This window comes from Apodemus sylvaticus, chromosome X (assembly GCF_947179515.1).
Source record: "Apodemus sylvaticus chromosome X, mApoSyl1.1, whole genome shotgun sequence".
NCBI classification, from domain to species: Eukaryota; Metazoa; Chordata; class Mammalia; order Rodentia; family Muridae; genus Apodemus; species Apodemus sylvaticus.
Window position 1 is genome coordinate 18711319 of NC_067495.1, and position 19002 is coordinate 18730320.

The 19002-nt window shown below is 38.3% G+C and overlaps 1 protein-coding gene across 11 annotated transcripts in view; it reads left to right on the forward strand.

Annotated features, from left to right (window-relative positions):
- The window catches only part of Phf8 (PHD finger protein 8), a 103033-nt gene that overhangs the window by 20423 nt on the left and 63608 nt on the right, over positions 1-19002 (forward strand). For all 11 annotated transcript variants that reach the window (XM_052170107.1, XM_052170103.1, XM_052170105.1 and 8 more), the window contains 6 exons: positions 950-1035; positions 1377-1485; positions 4247-4407; positions 6864-7005; positions 8335-8521; positions 10111-10273. In XM_052170107.1, the coding sequence (XP_052026067.1) occupies positions 950-1035; positions 1377-1485; positions 4247-4407; positions 6864-7005; positions 8335-8521; positions 10111-10273 (848 nt within the window). The remainder of the gene's footprint in view (positions 1-949; positions 1036-1376; positions 1486-4246; positions 4408-6863; positions 7006-8334; positions 8522-10110; positions 10274-19002) is intronic.

Consider the following 19002-nt stretch of genomic DNA (forward strand, 5'->3'; position numbering starts at 1 on the left):
CTTACTCTTAAAAAAAAATCTTTTTGTGTTTTGAGATGTTTTTCTTATATAGTCCAGGCTACTTGAGGGTAGCCTGAAACACATGATAATCCTCATTCCTCCACCTCTAGAATGCTGGAATTAGAAGTGTGAATTAGAGGACTAGAACATCTGGTTCTTTTTACCTGTTTTTTTTTTTGTTTGTTTTTTTGAGACAGGGTTTCTTTGTGTAAAAGCCCTAGCTGGCCTGGAACTTGTTCTGTAGACCAGGCTGCCCTTGAACTCACAGAGATCTGCCTGCCTCTACCTCCCAAGTGCTTGGATTAAAGGCGTGCAGCCACCACTGCTCGGCTCCCGATTTTACCTTTTTTATGTAACTATTTGGAACATTTAAAATTACTTGTTGGGTTTATATATATCTGTTTATTCACATACTGATGCTCTAGTCTCTTTCAGCTTTGACCATTCTGAATCCTAATGAAGTTTTGCCATCATTGTTTTACACTAGTAGAATTTTGCATTGGTGAAAATGTTTTATAATATGTACAATATCTGCATGTGGCTGGTGAAATGTAGCTAGTCTAATAGAGGAACTACATTTAAATTTTACTTAACTTTATTCTTTTAATTTAATTTTTTTATGTGTATGAGTGTGTTGTCCACATGTCTGGCTGCCTGTATACCAAGTGACTGGTGCTAGTAGAGGCCAGAAGAGGGAACCAGATCCCCTGGAACTAGAGTTAGAGAGGACTGTGGGCCACTATCTAGGTGCTAGGAGTCAAATTCAGGTCCTCTGGAAGAGCAAGCAGCCAGTGTTCTTAACCACCAAGCCATCTATCCAGCCCTCACATGTACTTAATTTTAATTGATATAAATGTAAATTACTATATGTACTATCCTGCACTCACTAATATAGAACTTTTAAAAAATAAAAATCTTATAAATCTTGGCTACATTTTTTCTTTTCCAGTTGTGTTGGTGTTGAGGAGGAGAAGGCTGCTGATATTGATCTGTACCATTGCCCCAACTGTGAGGTCTTACATGGACCCTCCATTAGTAAGTTGATCTTATGATTTCTAACAGGAAGTAATAAGGCAAGAAACAAAGCAAAGGTAGCTTTAGAGAACCTTTGCCTAAGTGCCTCGGATGTGTCTTCCTTAGGAAACAGCAGAAGCCCATGCAAGTCCAACAGGGCCTGTAGCTATTGCCCTAAGAAAGCAAAAATGCATAGCTTTACCTCTTTCCCATTTTAGCAACTGCCTGGAGGAAACACACTCTTCCTTACCAGAGCTTTCCTGAGTGTAAGAGAGCATCTTTAAGTGTAGATGCCCTTGGGGTTTTAGATTCTTAGCTCCTGGCCATTCTAACTCATTACCACTTGTCTTTTTCTGGTTTAGTGAAAAAACGGCGTGTATCTTCTAAAGGACATGATAATCACAAGGGGAAACCATTGAAGACTGGGAGTTCTATGTTTATCCGAGAACTACGGGGTAGAACTTTTGACAGGTGAGGAGGACCCTCTGTCCTAAGAAATGTTAAGCTTAGAGCTATGGGAAACTGGAATTCTTCCTTTCAGCTTTTCCACTGGCTGTGCCATTATGTGCCTCCCTCATGTCTGGATATCTTCTGGGCACTGCAAAATCTCTGGGGTGGGAACTTTTGTTTTGGTCAGTTCCTAAGTAACTGGCCAGAGTTTCACTTGATGTTTAGAATACATTATGACCTATTTACAAAAATTTGCAGTAGTTGGGAAGCAGCATTTGTCTTAGTCAACTTACAAGCATCTGAACAATGTTATAATTGGAAGGGTTTTTTGGTTTCTCCTTGTGTATATTAATTATACAAAGTAATGGATTTCATTATGATATTTCCATGTATATTATTAAATATACTTTGATCATACTTATTCTATGACCTTTTATTTCCTTCTCTTTTCCTATTCCATATTCATAACAGTTCCCCATTAAATGTCTTCAAGAATTGTTAATGGTCAGAAAATTTAATTATCTCATACAGGAGAGAAAACTTTAAAACTAAAAATAGGAAGTTGTCATGTGTTTTTCAGTCAAAAAGATAACTTTTTTTTCTTTAAACTTACCTGGATTTAGTAAAAATAAAGTAATGAATTGAATAAAAATAATGAATTAGAAACTAATGAGTAAAGAAATATTATGTGGTTTTAAATCCATTTGACTCTTTTCGGGTTTTTTGTACTTCAGGTATTATTCAGATTGTTTTTTCTAGGCTCTTAGTTGTAAAAAAATGAAAGGCTGTCAGTCTCCTCTCTACCTCAAACCCCTTGGATCCCTTCTACTTATATCAGTTCATTTTTTACATTTTTTCAAAAATAGTACTTATACCCACATATATGTAGTTGTGTGTCCTTTTTCATTTTTGACACAAATGGAAGCATATTTTGTACATTACCTTTATTTTTAAACCTAAATAATATGTCTTGGAAATCAATCTACAGTAGCATGTTCTTCATTTCATTGTCATTTAGTATTTCATTGAATGGATATGTATTTTATTTGACTAGTCCTCTAGTTATGGACATTTAAATTGATTCCAGCAATTTGCTGTTATTAAGAAAACTTCTATAGTCCATACCTTTTTTCTTCAGTAATGAGCATTGAACCTTGGTATCATACATGCTAGGCAAGTACTCTACCACTGAGCTATATTTGCAGTCTCAGTGAATATCTCTCTGTACTTAAGTATTTGCATGTGTGACAAGTATAGATGTAGATTTAACTGTGTAAAAGTAAAATTGTTAGGTCAAAAGGGATATGCCTTAAGAATCTGTAAATTTTGCCAATTATTTGCATAAAGCTTGTACAGCATCATAGATATTTTGTCAAATCGCTGATGATTTTTACTATTAAATTTTCAAAAATTTATTTATCGAGGTAATGTTTTCATACAACATATTCTGATCATGCTTTCCCCTCCTTTCAATTCCTCCCAGATCCTTCCCATCTACCCAACTCTGCACCCTTTCTTTCTCTGTTTAGAAAACAAACATGCAAAGCAAAAAAGAAACCAATCCACAAGAATCTCTTTCTCATACACACACACACACACACATACACACACACACATACACACATACACATACACACATAAAAAACAAAACAAAAGAGACCCTAACAAAGCAATATGAAACCAAGTATACAAAAATATTTTTGAGTTTATTCTGTGATGGCCATCTACTTTTGGGCATGAAGCTTACCCTTAAATGTGGTTAATAAATTGGGTGGTGGTGGTGCATGCCTTTAATCCTAGCAACAGCAGAGGCAGGTGGATTTCTGTGAGTTCAAGGCCAGCCTAGTCTACAGATCTCATTCCAGGGCAGCCAGGACTACATGGAAAAACCCTGCCTTGAACAAATAACAAAACAGTGTGGTTAATACTGTCCAATGAGACTCCATTGGAGAAAACTAACTTATTTATAACAGCTTTCCTTGCAAACAATTTTAGTTTTTAATACAGATCAATTTATTTATTATCATTTTATTAAAAACTAAGTCTTGTCTCTTACATGTTTTTCCCTTAGTACCTTTATGCCTTTAGTTTTTGCAGTTTAAACTTTGGGCCATCTAGAATTACATAAAGAGTAAAATGGATACAGAACTTATTATGTTTGTTTCAATACAACTAATTTCCCTTTTCTTCATAATCTTTTTTTGTTTTTGGTTCTGGAGGTTGAAATCATGGACTCATTGCAAGCTAAGCTAATGCTCTGGTACTGTGTATACCTCCATCTATCTACCACTCTCTTGTCTCCATTATGACTAGGAGTAGTTGAGGGGGGAAGAATAATATGATCAAAATATATTGTATGAAAAATTTAAAAAACAATTCCCATCTTGTAAGTACATGCATTGAGAAAGTGGTTGTAAATACTGTTTTTAAAAGCTCAGTCTTTGCTCTCTTCACTAACGTTTTAAATTGGATGTTGCTATTTTGGGTTAGAACAAATGAGTCAAAATTGTTAGTTCTATCTCTTCTTAGGTAAGCTATTGACTAATTTCCTTTGTTGTTCAGAAAAGAACAGCCTGTTCACCATATATTCCCTACCTCTGTCAGTGACCTTGTCTGCTGCTTTGGAGACCTCATGTTTTTTCCTGGCATATGAAGTTTATGCCATTAACTGTCAACCCATATAAGACTCCCACAGGAAGACTATAACCCTTTAGTGAGAGGCCATTAAGGCCTTTAGTGAGCAGAATCTCAAGGTCATGTTTTTTTCCTATGACCCACACAGCTCAGATGAAGTGATTCTGAAGCCCACTGGAAATCAGCTGACTGTGGAATTCTTGGAAGAGAATAGCTTCAGCGTGCCTATCCTTGTCTTGAAGAAGGATGGGTTGGGGATGACATTACCCTCTCCATCATTCACTGTGAGGGATGTGGAACACTATGTTGGTAAGACACCATAGACCCTCTTAACTGTGACATTAGCTGTTGCTATCATGCTTGGCATGATGGATCGCAATACCTTTAATCTCAGCACCCAGAGATCAGAGGCAATCAGATCTCTGAGTTTCAGGCCAGCCTGGTCTACATAGTGAATTCCAGGATAGCTAGAGCCACATAGAGAGACCCTGTCTTGACAAACAAAACAAACAAAAAAACTAGAGTCATTTCTCTAATCCACCTTCTTACATTTGTTTTCTAGCCATCTTGAGAGTATGATGTGAACACCTTGCCTAGAGTCATTTTTTAGCGAGACAAGCGACAGAATACTAGTCTTCTTTTCCTTTTTAGCTTTTATTTTTATTTCGCTATTTTATGTACATTCATGCTCTGTTTTCATGCACATCAGAATGGGGAATAAGATCCCATTATAGATGGTTATGAGACACTATGTTGTTGCTGGGAATTGAACTCAAAACCTCTGGAAAAACACTTAACCACGTAGCCGTCTCTCTAGCCCTTGGGACTTTTTTTGTGTGCGTGTGTATGTGATGGGAGGTAATGACAGTTTTTATTTGATTCATTCTCTTCTTCTCTTAATAGATCACATAAAATTAAGTTGAGCCAATTTTTTTTATTAATTTATTTTATTTATTTACATTCCAAAAGTTGTGCTCCTTCCTAGTCCCCACTCCCTGAGTTCTTCACCCCCTTCCCCCCACCTATGAGAGGGTGCTCCCCCACTCACCCACCCACCCCTCCTTACCCTCACCAGCATCCCTCATTGAAGCATCAAGCTTCCACAGGATTAAGGGCATCCTCTCCCAGTGAACCAGGACAAGGCAGTCTTCCACTACACATATGCCGGGGCTACGGATCAGCCCATGTATGCTCCTCGGTTTTTGGCTTCGTCTCTGGGAGTTCTGAGGGGTCTGGGTCAGTCAACACTGTTCTTCCTATGAGGGTGCAGTCCCCCTCAGCTCCTTCATTTCTTCCTCCACCTCCTCCATTGAGGTCCCTGACCCCATTCCAATGGCTGGCAGTAAGTATCTGCTTTTGTCTCAGTCAGGTGCTGGTAGAGCCTCCCGGAGGCTCATATGCCAGTCTCATATCTGCAAGTACAAATGGCCTCATTAAGCCATTTCTTTTTAACCTGGGAAATTTTAGGGATCATAGTCTCTGATACCTGCTCTTACAACCTGTTTATTACTGGAGCATCAGTGTAGGGGCAGACTAGAAGAGAGGAAATAAAGAAGCAGATCCATGGCAGTTAGACTATGTGAGAGTTTCTATCAGATAGCTCCAGAGCCCTAATAGCCCCCACCCAGATCTCATAGATTTCTCCTCTCTGCCCTGATCACATGGTATCTGAAGACGGAATTCCTGAGTATATGGCCATTCTAGGTACTGGTGAGGGGACAAGAAGTTTTTGTCCGCTGGGCGTGGTGGCGCACACCTGTAATCCCAGCACTCTGGGAGGCAGAGGCAGGCAGATTTCTGAGTTTGAGGCCAGCCTGGTCTACAGAATGAGTTCCAGGACAGCCAAGGCTACACAGAGAAACCCTGTCTAGAAAAACCAAATCCAAAAAAAAGTTTTTGTCCTTGAGAGACATAACTCAGTATAGAACTCATTTCTTTCTTTTTCATTCCTTTTTTATTGAATATAATCTTCATTTACATTTCCAATGCTAAAACCTTTCCCGGTTTCCCCCCTTCCCAAAAACTCCCACCCCCTGCCTCCAAGAATATGCCCCTCTACCTGACCCACTCCCACCCCTGTTGATTTCCCTTTGTTGCATCTACTGAGCCTTCACAGGATCAAGGACCTCTCCTCCCACTGATGCCCGACAAGGCTTTCCTCTGCCACATTTTTGACTGGAACCATGTGTAACCCCTTGGTTGATGTTTTAGTCTCTGGTAGTCCTGGGGTGTCTGGGTGGCCGACATCTTTGTTCTTCCCACGGGGCTGTAAACCCCTTCAGCTCCTACAGTCCGCCCTCCAACTCCTCCATTGGGGACCCCACACTCAGTCCAATGGTTGGCCGCTAGCACTGCCTCTGTATGTGTAAGGCTCTGGCAGGGCCCCTCCGGAGACAACCATAACAGACTCCTTTAGGTATGTACATCTTGTCGTGTATAATAGTGTCGAGTTTAGTGACTGTTTATAGGATGAATCCCCAGGTAGGGCAGTCTCTGGGTGGCCTTTACTTCAGTCTCTGCTCCACACATTGTCTCATTTATTGCTCCTGTGACTATTTTGTTCCCTTTCTTAGAGGAACTGAAGCACCCCCACTTCAGTCCTCCTCCTTGAGCATCCTGTATAGTCTGTGAATTGTAACTTGTTTATTTTGAGCTTTTGGGCTAACATCCACTTGTCAGTAAGTGCATGCCATGTGTGTTCTTTTGTGATTGAGTTACCTCACTCAAGATGACACTTTCTTACAGAACTCATGTCTTTATTTCAGGTTCTGACAAAGAGATTGATGTGATTGATGTGGCCCGCCAAGCTGACTGCAAGATGAAACTTGGTGATTTTGTCAAATACTATTACAGTGGGAAGAGGGAAAAAGTCCTCAATGTCATTAGTTTGGAATTCTCTGATACCAGGTAGGAGGGGAAAGGTAACAGAAAAGCCTGACAGGGTGTCTAAAACTTGTAGATATACTTGAATTTATATTTTGGTTTGTTTTCTTCACTTTAGTAGTTTTGTTTTTCATTTTGGAGAACAGAGTTGGCTTATACTTTATAGGGCACTGATTCAACTTTCTAATAATTAAGTCAGTGTCTTCAATTTCTAACAGCTAGATTATATAGTATCTATTTTATTTAATTTGTCTCCTTTGTTCTAGGGCATCTTCCTTTGATCTTTTCCTACTGTTTATATTTTTACTTTATGACTGTCCTAAATAAAGAATAAGTACTCAGTCTTTGGAAATAGATTTTAAAATTACCAAGTAGTTTTTCTAAGGGTAGGTTGCCTACATTTAAAAGGGAAAGATTATAATCTTTAAAGTATTCTGCCAGTACTTACGTATTCACGACTGTGGTGAATATTAAGAAATTCTAACATGTCTTTTTCTTCTTAGGAAACTTTCTAATTGCTTATTGGCATTTTAAGCTTTCAAATAATAAAATGTTAGATTTGCAAGAAGTTGCAAAAAACAGCATACAGCAGGGTCCTATGTACTTTTCAGTTTCCCACAGTGGTAACATGATTATAATATTAAAATCCTTGCTGTTACTTTTAATAGTTAAGAACCTAAAGGTATTTGAAATCTGTAGTTTCTTTATATATCACTTAATCCAGAAACCCTGTGTGATAGCTTGTAGACATGCAGAAAATGGGAAAAAGAAAACTGGAACAAAAAGAAAATAAAGATGGGGGACTAGGATGCATATGGATAGGTACTATACACATGAATGCATAGTTCTTTGTTCAGTTGATGGAAATAGATTGCACAGTTTTTATTGAATTTCCTAAAGGTCAAAACAAAGAGGAGTGCATAATATTATAAGATTTGTGGGTTTATGTGGGATAAAACAGCCAGACGTATGGAACTGAGCTCCAGGAGGTTTCTGTAAGTATAAGGGCTTTTCATACAGAAGATATCAAGGTAGGAAAAAGACAACTGTTACAAACTAAGTAGACTGGGGAAATGAAATAACGGGCATGACAATTTAGTAGTAGGAATGGCCACTTCCTATTGGGGAAGGATTTGGAGCTAGGATTTATTTAGGACTGGATTTAGAAGCTGAGTGGAGCTGGATTACTGTTAAACTTGTAGAAATAAATATTTCTACAAATAAATAAAAACCTTTGGGTTTTGTGGAGAAAATGATTTTTTTAAAATTTGTTTTATCTAACCACAGTACTTTATTCAGGCTTAAACTTTCAATTTTCAGTCAGCTCACGTTTCTTTTCACCTTCTTTACTAGGCTTTCAAACCTTGTAGAAACACCTAAGATTGTTCGCAAGCTGTCATGGGTGGAAAACTTGTGGCCAGAGGAAAGTGTCTTTGAGAGGCCCAATGTGCAGAAGTACTGTCTCATGAGTGTGCGGGATAGCTATACAGATTTTCACATTGACTTTGGTGGGACCTCAGTTTGGTACCATGTGCTTAAGGTAGGAATGAATATGACACCTGGAGGCAGCCAGACATATCTGCCTCTCATATCCTTTCTGGGTAACACTTTGACCTGATTAACTCTCTTGTGTTAATTCTGAAGACAGAATTCCTAAGTATAAGGTTATTCTAAGTACTGGTGAGGGGACAAGAAGTTTCCCCCCCTCCCAAGATACAGAATTCATTTCTTCGGGTTCTGACAAAGAGATTAATGTGATTGATGTAGCACATGTGGGTGTGCCTCTACAATTTTGATGCTTAAGCAAAAAAATTGTTGAAGGTAGGCATGTGGCTTCTGCCTATAATTTCAACTCTTGAAGGTTGTGGCAGGAGGCTTGCCATGAATGAAGAGTTCAGCCTGAGCTTCTTGGTAAGTTTCGAGACTGTCTCAAAAAACCCAAATCAAAAACAACAACAAAAACAGCAAAACATGGGGAAGGAGGAATGCAGCAGGCCCTAGGCTGCACCCCTAGCACTAAAACTATTTCTTTTTTTGAGATCTGGGGACTTAGTTTAGTGGTGTAGTGCTTTCTTAACATGTACAAGGTCCTGGCTTCTATCTCTAGTACCATAGATGTAGCTTTTTTGAATAGCAGTAAATTACTTAAGATATTTCGTACCTTCTTAAATGAAGGAATTCTGTTTCTCCCAATATATATGAAAATGCCTGTATTTGTTGAAATTTCTTGATAACATGAGCTTTCCCTCCCTCAAACTTTAATATATGTACCATAGAATTAATTTACTTTCTCCAAAGTAACTAAAGTGGCTGTATTTTTTTCTGAGATATTTGGGAGTAGTTCCAGACATAGTGTCTCCTTATGTCTAATAATTCATTATTTAGTTCTTAACAATGGTATTTTCTTAAGTAATTACAGGACAGTTATCAAAATAAGGTAATTGATATAATACTATTATTAGCTACTCTATGAAGGCTGTTAGTGTTTTCATTTGTATAGTACACATACAGTTTTGTCACATGTCATAGTTTTCTGTGTTTAAAATTTTGATGTATTAGTTAAGCTACAGAGTTACCCTTATGCTATGGTATGGTTCTTTTTCACCAAATTGTCTATCAAATGATTATCCAAGCAAAACACAATTAGGAAATAACATATTCTTCCAACAGATAATCCATCATCTAATGAAATATAATCTTCTAGAAGTCCTTGGGCAGTTACTGAACTTTTAAACTTACTAACTTTGATTGCAGGTATGAGAAAGAACACTGTATGACTGGTATTTAAAAGCAGATTCAATTTTCTTCTCATCAATAATATGGCCTTAAATTCTAGGGCTACTAGTATTGATCTTACCTATAGAGGCCATTTTTTTCACTTGGTATTACATCTAAAGTAAGAGCAATTGATATATATTTCTCCTAATTTAAATAGATTTAAATGCTCCTTTCAAATTACTTTTGGAAAATTTGGAGTAAATTTGAGCAGTTTCTCTAAAAATGTTTCTTGATGGGTTTGGGAAGCAGCTCTGGCATACCAATATAGTTGTGGGTGGAGACTGGGAGAGATTTGACCATTTGGAACACCTTTCCTCAAGAAGGACTTTTCTCGAAACCTTTTTATTTCAGGGTGAGAAGATCTTCTACCTGATCCGCCCAACAAATGCTAATCTGACCCTCTTTGAGTGCTGGAGCAGCTCCTCTAATCAGAACGAGATGTTCTTTGGTGACCAGGTGGAAAAGTGCTACAAGTGTTCTGTGAAGCAAGGACAAACACTGTTTATTCCTACAGGTCATTCCTGGGTCCCTCTAGATGGGAGGATGGGAAAGGCAGAAAGAAGGGAGATAGTGATACTGTACCAAACCCTGTCCATAATTTATTAATCTCATTATGCGACATCTCTTTTTCTCATTAGCTGAGAGGTTAAGAACTAGACGTCAAGAAAATTTATATGTTGGCCAGTAGGTAGCATGGTTTTGTGTGGAGGCCACAGATGACTGAACAAGCAGGAGGAGGCTGATGGAGCATTGTATACTAGGTTAATGTCAACTGGGTATACCGATAGAGAACAGGACTCAGCCCTATGACTAGGGTTATTACTGATGTTCTAGTCTATAACATTGAATGACCAGGATTGAAACATTCTTTATAATAGTTCATGCCTGGGTTTTACTTATAGAATTCTTAGGTCTCCTGTGGAGTCTGAATTTGTATATATTTTGCTAGGCAATCATTCTTCCACTGAGGTGTGTCCTGAGCTGAATATGTACATTTTGAAAAAATAACCCTGTTGTCTCAATTTGGGGAGAGTTGATATCTAGAAGCTAATTGAATCTTTTTTGAACAGGCCAATTTAAATGTTTCTTGGTTATTCAATCAGAATTAACATTAAATTTCCTGAAATGCATAGGGTAATACTCTTATGTGGGCATAATAAAACACACTTGAAATCTCAGATACTTGGAAAACTGAGGCAGGAGGATTATGTTTTCAAGGCTAGCCTAGGCAAGTTAGTGAAACGCTATTTAAAAATGAAACAAAATAAATATTTTAAAGATCTTTTGTTTTTTCTATTACAAGGCTGGTCTTAAAATCCACCTGCCTCTGCCTCCAGCTGCTGTGATTAAAGGTGTGTGCCACTATGCTCAGCTTAAAAATAATAAAGAAATAAATAAATGGAATTCTCTTGTGAAATAATGTGGACCTGAAAATTTGGGGAGGAGTTTTAATTTAGCATTAGGTTTCCTTAATCTTTGTAAGGTTATTTGCATTATCTAGCCCAGGTTTTTTACCAACAAGGCCATCTTGCCTGTCCACGTATTCCATATTAGATGAGTTGTGCTTGTCTATACTTTTCAAAGAAGTACTATATTGATATTTTATTCCTGCTCTCCCTTCCTCCCTCTCCCTACTTTTGTTCATTCCTGATAATAGTTACCTGTGTCTTCTCGTTTATTTCTATCAGTCTTCTAGAGGTTTATCAGTTTTGTTTGATGTTTTTTTTTGTTTATGTTTTCAATTTTGATTTTTGATTTTATCTTTATTCTTCCTTCTGCTTGTTCTGAGATTTTATACTTTTTTCCTAGTCTTGAGATGGATTTGAGATTATTAATTTCAGACTTATTTTCTTTTGTAATGTGAGCATTTAATGCTATAAATTCCCAGCACCAGTTTAGCTCTTAGACACATTTTTGTTACCATTTTTTTGTGTTAAGTGTGCTTTTGTAGAAAGTGACATAGAATTTATATGCCATAAAATGTATATGTCTAACAATTGTTTTTAGTATACTTTTTCAAGGGATCATCCCTTTAAAAAGAAACACTTTCCCCATTAACAGTTACTTTTTATTTGGCTCTTCTCCTAGCCTGGGACAACAATTTTTTTTTTTTTTTTTGGATTTTTTGGATTTGGTTTTTTGAGACAGGGTTTCTCTGTATAGCTCTGGCTGTCCTGGAACTCACTCTGTAGACCAGGCTGGCCTCGAACTCAGAAATCCGCCTGCCTCTGCCTCCCAGAGTGCTGGGATTACAGGCGTGCACTACCACTGCCCGGCCAATTTTTTTTTAATATATATTTTTATTTTCTATATTTGTTTACAATCCAAAAGCTTTCCTCTTTCACAGTTCCCCCTCCCAAATATGTCCCATAAGTCCTCTTCTCTCCATCCATTCTCCTATCTTTCCCCCTCCCTTTTCCCTGTCCTGGTACTCCCCTACAATGCTGGATCAAGCCTTTCAACTTCACTTGTATGTGGATTTTCCGCTTGAGTATTCCACATAAATAATAGTTTTGGGATAGGCTCTCACATAGTCTAGGCTAGCCTTGAACTCAACTTGATAGCTGAAGTTGGCCTTCAACTATTGATCCTCCTGCCTCCACCTTCTGCTTGGTAGGATTATAAATGTGTACCACCAGCTGGGTGGTGGCGGCGCACGCCTGTAATCCCAGCACTCTGGGAGGCAGAGTCAGGCAGATTTCTGAGTTCTAGGCCAGCCTGGTCTATAGAGTGAGTTCCAGGACAGCCAGGGCTATACAGAGAAACCCTGTCTCAAAAAAAAAAAAAAACCAAATCCTAAAAACAAACAAACAAAAAAAATTGTACCACCTTACTTTTTTTTTTTCTTTAGACAGATTTATGTGATCCTGGAATCTGCTATATAGCCCAAATTTGCCTCAAACTTGGCAATATTTTGTCAGCTTCATGAGTGTGTGATTATAAACATGGCACCTCACTTTACTACATTTTTTGTTTGTTTGTTTTTTTCCCCCGAGATGGGGTTTCTCTGCGTAGCCCTGGCTGTCCTGGAACTCACTGTGTAGACCAGGCTGGCCTCCAACTCAGAGATCCGCCTGCCTCTGTTTCCCAAGTGCTGGAATTAAAGGCATGCACCACCACAACCCGGCTACTTTACTACTTTTTTAATGGCAGAATAATTTCTCTACCCCCTGCATCAGGGCCTCATGTACTCAATAAAAAATGTTGCTGTGTAGCTAATGGTAACCTTGAACTCCTGCTCCTGCCTCTATCTTCTAAGTACTGTGGTTATAGACTTACACTACCGTGCCTATTTTTTCTTTATTTTTATGTAGTACAAGAAATCAAACATGAATCTTTGCTCATGCTAAACAATCCATTTACCAGCTGAGCTATAACTCATTCCAGCCACTGCAAAATAGTATTTCTTAATGTGGTTATGCCACATATATTCCTTTTCTTTTAAAAATGTTTTCTTAGCATATATTATCCATAATAGTGGATCTCTGTGTGACATTTCTATACATGTACATAATGTATTTTGTACTTGCTATTCCCTGCTGTCCCTCTACGACACATGCTAACCCCCTTCCCATTTAGCTCTCTTTCTACTTTCATGTCTTTTGTGTGTGTGTGAAACCCAGTGAGTTTCATTAGTGTTGCTAGCAGGAGCATATAAGGAACCTTGCCAATGGTTCCTTCCTTTCTACCATGGAAGAAAATCTGTTTATTGAGTTTTTGTAAGTTTTATATCATTTACCCTAGTCCCATTCATCTCCCCATCCCCTCATATCTGTCCTTCATCCTTGCTAACTCCCCACCAAAATAAAATACACACACACACACAAACAGCATAGAAAATATCTCATCATGGAAGCTGTAGTATGTCGCAGTGTGTCCTGTATTATATCCCTGTCTACTCCTGTGCTTGGAAATGTTGCAGTGAGTTATTGGTATGTTTCAAGGTCTCCAATATTGGGTCCTCATCAGGACTCCTCCAGGTTATCTTTTTGTTCTGTGTTGTGGAGGTCCTTCAGCTTTGGATCAGTATGACTGGCCCTTTCATGCATCCCAACCATTTGAAGATGATACAGATTTTGGGGTAGACAATTCAGAGCCCTGGATTTGGGTCTGAGTGGTAGCTGAGCAGGTCAGCCTGCCAGAGAGCCCAATCTTGTGAATATCTTACACAAGTAATCACAGCTGCTGTGAGTTCAAGAATATAAAATAACATGCCTTGAAATACTGTTCCACATTCACGTCCATTTCTTTCTTTTCTTTCCTTCCTTCCTTCCTTCCTTCCTTCCTTCCTTCCTTCCTTCCTTCCTTCCTTCCTTCCTTCCTTCCTTCCTTCCTTCCTTCCTTCCTTCCTTTCTTTCTTTCTTTCTTTCTTTCTTTCTTTCTTTCTTTCTTTCTTTCTTTCTTTCTTTCTTTCTTTCATACTGGGGATCGGATACAAAGCCTTGTGAATGCTGTCTAAGTGCTCTACCACTGAACTAGTTCCATAGCCCCTATTCATTGTTTTATTCAAAAAATCTTTTTGAGACAAGGTCTCATAAAGTTGCCCAGGTTGGCACTGAGCCCACTTTGTAGTGTGGTGAAGTCTCAGCGTTCTGAGTAGCTGAGGTTATAGTTATGTGCCAGTCAATCTATCTTGGGATCATTTTTGGCTATTATGAATAATGCTACTATGAGTATTCATGTAAAACTTATTTTGCTAAATAAAGAGTTGACTATTCTTAATTAATAATCTGGAATCCAACTAGGCTGTAGTGGCACATGCCCTTAATCCTTGTACTTGGAAGCCATAGGCAGGAGCTTCCATGCCAGCCTGGTCTAAAGAGCAAGTTCTGAGATAGCCAGGGCTACACAAAGAAATCATATCTCAAGAAAGAAAAACAAACAAAAAACGCAGAAACAAATATCTGGAACCCAGGAATATCTTTTTTTAAAAAAAAGGTATCTACAAAGTCTGAGTCCCCTTTCCAAAAATCATGTTTTATTGAATTAATTTTCTATGCTCGGTATTTGTACATAGTCCCCTCCCCACCTCTCTCTCTCTGTGTGTGTGTGTGTATACACTTGTATATTGGTGTATATGCATATCAGTGTCCAGAAATTGACATCCAATGTCTTCTGTAGTTACTCTTTACATTTTTAAAATGTATTTGTAATTTTAGTTTTTTTAATGAATCTTTTACTTACATGAAATGATGTGCAGTAAGTGCTTGCCTTGTTCCCCCTGGAGGGCCAAAGATGGCAGTTGAATTCCCAGGTTACAAATAGTTGTGAGCTGCCATGTGGGTTTTGGGAATTGAGGTCTGGTCCTCTAGAAGAGCAGCCAATGCTCTTAATCTTCAGGCCATCTCTAGCCCATCACTTTTTTTTTTTTGAGACATAATTTCTCACTAAACTAGGCTAGCTGTAACATGCCCGATGAGTCCTCCTTTCTTCAAGCTCTTGCAGTTCCTGAGTTACAGACATGTGCTGCCATGCTTAGATTTTTACATGGGTGCTGGAGATCTGAATTTAGGTCCTCATGTTTGCATGGCAAATATTTATTGACTGAGCCTTCTCCTTATCTCTGAAACCTTTTGAGAGCCAAAGCAACCCTGTAAATAGAAAATTTCACATCATCTGACTAATGTGATGAGATCATGCTCAGACATAAATGTCAAAGTAACTTTTATTCACCCAATGTAATCATCATCTTGGAGGCTTACTTCCTCTGTCTGGTAACCAAGGCCTACTCCTGGAAGCTTCTAGCCTCAATATAATGTTATCTAGGCCTAGAATGTTTTCAGCCTCTGAGATTTACTGCTGAATAAGATCTCCCCTTCCTAGTTCTTTCTGAATTCTGGCTGGGTGGTTCAACTCATCTATTTTGGCTCAGAACTCTTCAAGCTGATTCAGTCTGGCTCTTCTTGGTCTTTCCTGTACTAATCTGGCTGGTCTCTTACTAAGTGTGGCGATCTGTCCTAATATGCTGGCTCCTTCTCATTCTCTGGCTCATTCTATCTTCACCTGTGTCTAGGTAGTTCTTTGTCTGGAACTTATCTCTGTAAAACTGTCTCCTTCCTCTCTACACTACCCCTTTCCTCTCTCTACTCTGGAGAGTTGCAGATATTCTATTCTGTCAAATCTTTCTTACTCCTTTAGACGTGAGTCTTAAACATAGCTACTTCCTTCTACAAACCAACTTTACCTTCGTTGTTTGGGATTAAATGTATAGCCTAAGGGCATGTCTGTATTCCAGCCGGAGGGATTAAAGGTGTGTGTCAAGGCTGGGCCATGCCTCAACTAGCCACAGGTTTGTTTTTTTTTTTTTTCTTTTTTTTTTCTTTTTTTTTTATTCGATATAATTTATTTACATTTCAAATGATTTCCCCTTTTCTAGCCCCCCTCCACTCCCCGAAAGTCCCGTAAGCCCCCTTCTCTTCCCCTGTCCTCCCTCCCACCCCTTCCCAGTTCCCCGTTCTGGTTTTGCCAAATACTGTTTCACTGAGTCTTTCCAGAACCAGGGACCACTCCTGCTTTCTTCTTGTATCTCATTTGATGTGTGGATTATGTTTTGGGTATTCCAGTTTTCTAGGTTAATAACCACTTATTAGTGAGTGCATACCATGATTCACCATTTGAGTCTGGGTTACCTCACTTAGTATGATGTTCTCTAGCTCCATCCATTTGCCTAAGAATTTCATGAATTCATTGTTTCTAATGGCTGAATAGTACTCCATTGTGTAGATATACCACATTTTTTGTATCCACTCTTCTGTTGAGGGATACCTGGGTTCTTTCCAGCATCTGGCAATTATAAATAGGGCTGCTATGAACATAGTAGAGCATGTATCCTTATTACATGGTGGGGAATCCTCTGGGTATATGCCCAGGAGTGGTATAGCAGGATCTTCTGGAAGTGAGGTGCCCAGTTTTCTGAGGAACCGCCAGACTGATTTCCAGAGTGGTTGTACCAATTTGCAACCCCACCAGCAGTGGAGGAGTGTTCCTCTTTCTCCGCACCCTCTCCAACACCTGCTGTCTCCTGAATTTTTAATCTTAGCCATTCTGACTGGTGTAAGATGAAATCTTAGGGTTGTTTTGATTTGCATTTCCCTAATGACTAATGAAGTTGAGCATTTTTTAAGATGCTTCTCCGCCATCCGAAGTTCTTCAGGTGAGAATTCTTTGTTTAACTCTGTACCCCATTTTTTAATAGGGTTGTTCGGTTTTCTGGAGTCTAACTTCTTGAGTTCTTTATATATATTGGATATTAGCCCTCTATCTGATGTAGGATTGGTGAAGATCTTTTCCCAATTTGTTGGTTGCCGATCTGTCCTCTTGATGGTGTCCTTTGCCTTACAGAAACTCTGTAACCTTATGAGGTCCCATTTGTCAATTCTTGCTCTTAGAGCATACGCTATTGGTGTTCTGTTCAGAAACTTTCTCCCTGTACAGATGTCCTCAAGGGTCTTCCCCAGTTTCTTTTCTATTAGCTTCAGAGTGTCTGGCTTTATGTGGAGGTCCTTGATCCATTTGGATTTGAGCTTAGTACAAGGAGACAAGGATGGATCAATTCGCATTCTTCTGCATGCTGACCTCCAGTTGAACCAGCACCATTTGTTGAAAAGGCTATCTTTTTTCCATTGGATGTTTTCAGCCTCTTTGTCGAGGATCAAGTGGCCATAGGTGTGTGGGTTCATTTCTGGATCTTCAATCCTGTTCCATTGATCCTCCTGCCTGTCACTGTACCAATACCATGCAGTTTTTAACACTATTGCTCTGTAGTATTGCTTGAGGTCAGGGATACTGATTCCCCCAGATTTTCTTTTGTTGCTGAGAATAGTTTTAGCTATCCTGGGTTTTTTGTTGTTCCAGATGAATTTGATAATTGCTCTTTCTAACTCTGTGAAGAATTGAGTTGGGATTTTGATGGGTATTGCATTGAATCTGTATAGTGCTTTAGGCAAAATGGCCATTTTAACTATATTGATTCTACTGATCCATGAGCATGGGAGGTTTTCCCATTTTTTGAGGTCTTCTTCCATTTCCTTCTTCAGAGTCTTGAAGTTCTTGTCATACAGATCTTTCGCATGTTTGGTAAGAGTCACCCCAAGATACTTTATACTGTTTGAGCCACAGGTTTTTTTAATAACACAATCTCAGGGTATAACACAATCTTGGGGTTCACAGTGTAATCAAATACCCTGCAACATATAAGGTCGTTAAAGTATGTAAATTTTATTTCAGGCTGTTTGTATAAAGTACAATCAGGTCATAAACAAGTATCTCATTCCCAGTATAACTGTTTTTATCCTCAAGATGTATGTATATTTATAGATACTACAAAATTTTAAATATGTCTCAAGTATGAAACATTTCTGATTTGAAGTATTTTAGGCAAGGGATATACGGCTTGTATTTTCAGTTTTCTTGTGTATCTGTTTGGTAGAGGATTGCCTCTATCATGTGATAACTCCATAGATTGCCTTTTTGAGGAATTGCCACGCTATTATCAAAGTAGATAATGTACACTATTTTATATTCCAGGTAGCAAAGTATAAGGGTTCCAATTTGTTCATATCTTCTCCAATAATTTTCATTTCTGTCTTTATGATCGTAGCAATCTTAGTATGAGTAAAATATAATACCAAGGTTCTAGTTTGTGTTTCTCTAATGACTATTAATGTTGACCATCTTGCAAAAATACTTCCTGTAATTTATAGATCTTTGTTCTTTATTTTTTTGTGAAATCCTTTACTTATTCTTAAATAGTAATAACAGTATAACTGTTTATAAATAATATTTAATTATTAAATCACCCAGTGCCCATCACACAATGACCATTACATGAATTATATTTTTTGTATGTTTATCAGTTCAAAAATATTTTTTTATTCTTGAGTTTGTCTTTTGACATTCTTTTCTTTCTTTCCTTTTTGAATTTTGAATTTTTTTCTTTTTTTAACAGGATTTCTCTGTGTTGCCAGGCTGTCCTGAAACTTGCTCTGTAGACCAGGCTAGCTTTGAACTCACAGAGGTCTGCCTGCCTTTGCCTCCTGAATGCTGGGATTAAAGGCATGTGCCACCACCACCTGGCCTGACATTATCTTTTAATACATTAAATTGATTCATTGGCAATTTCTCACATACACACATATGTGTACTTCATTCCTGTCCACCATTATTTTTTCTTATATCTCTTTCCCTGCTGCTCACTCTCTTCTTCCCAAGTATCCCTTCTACTTTAACATCTTTGTGTGCTTT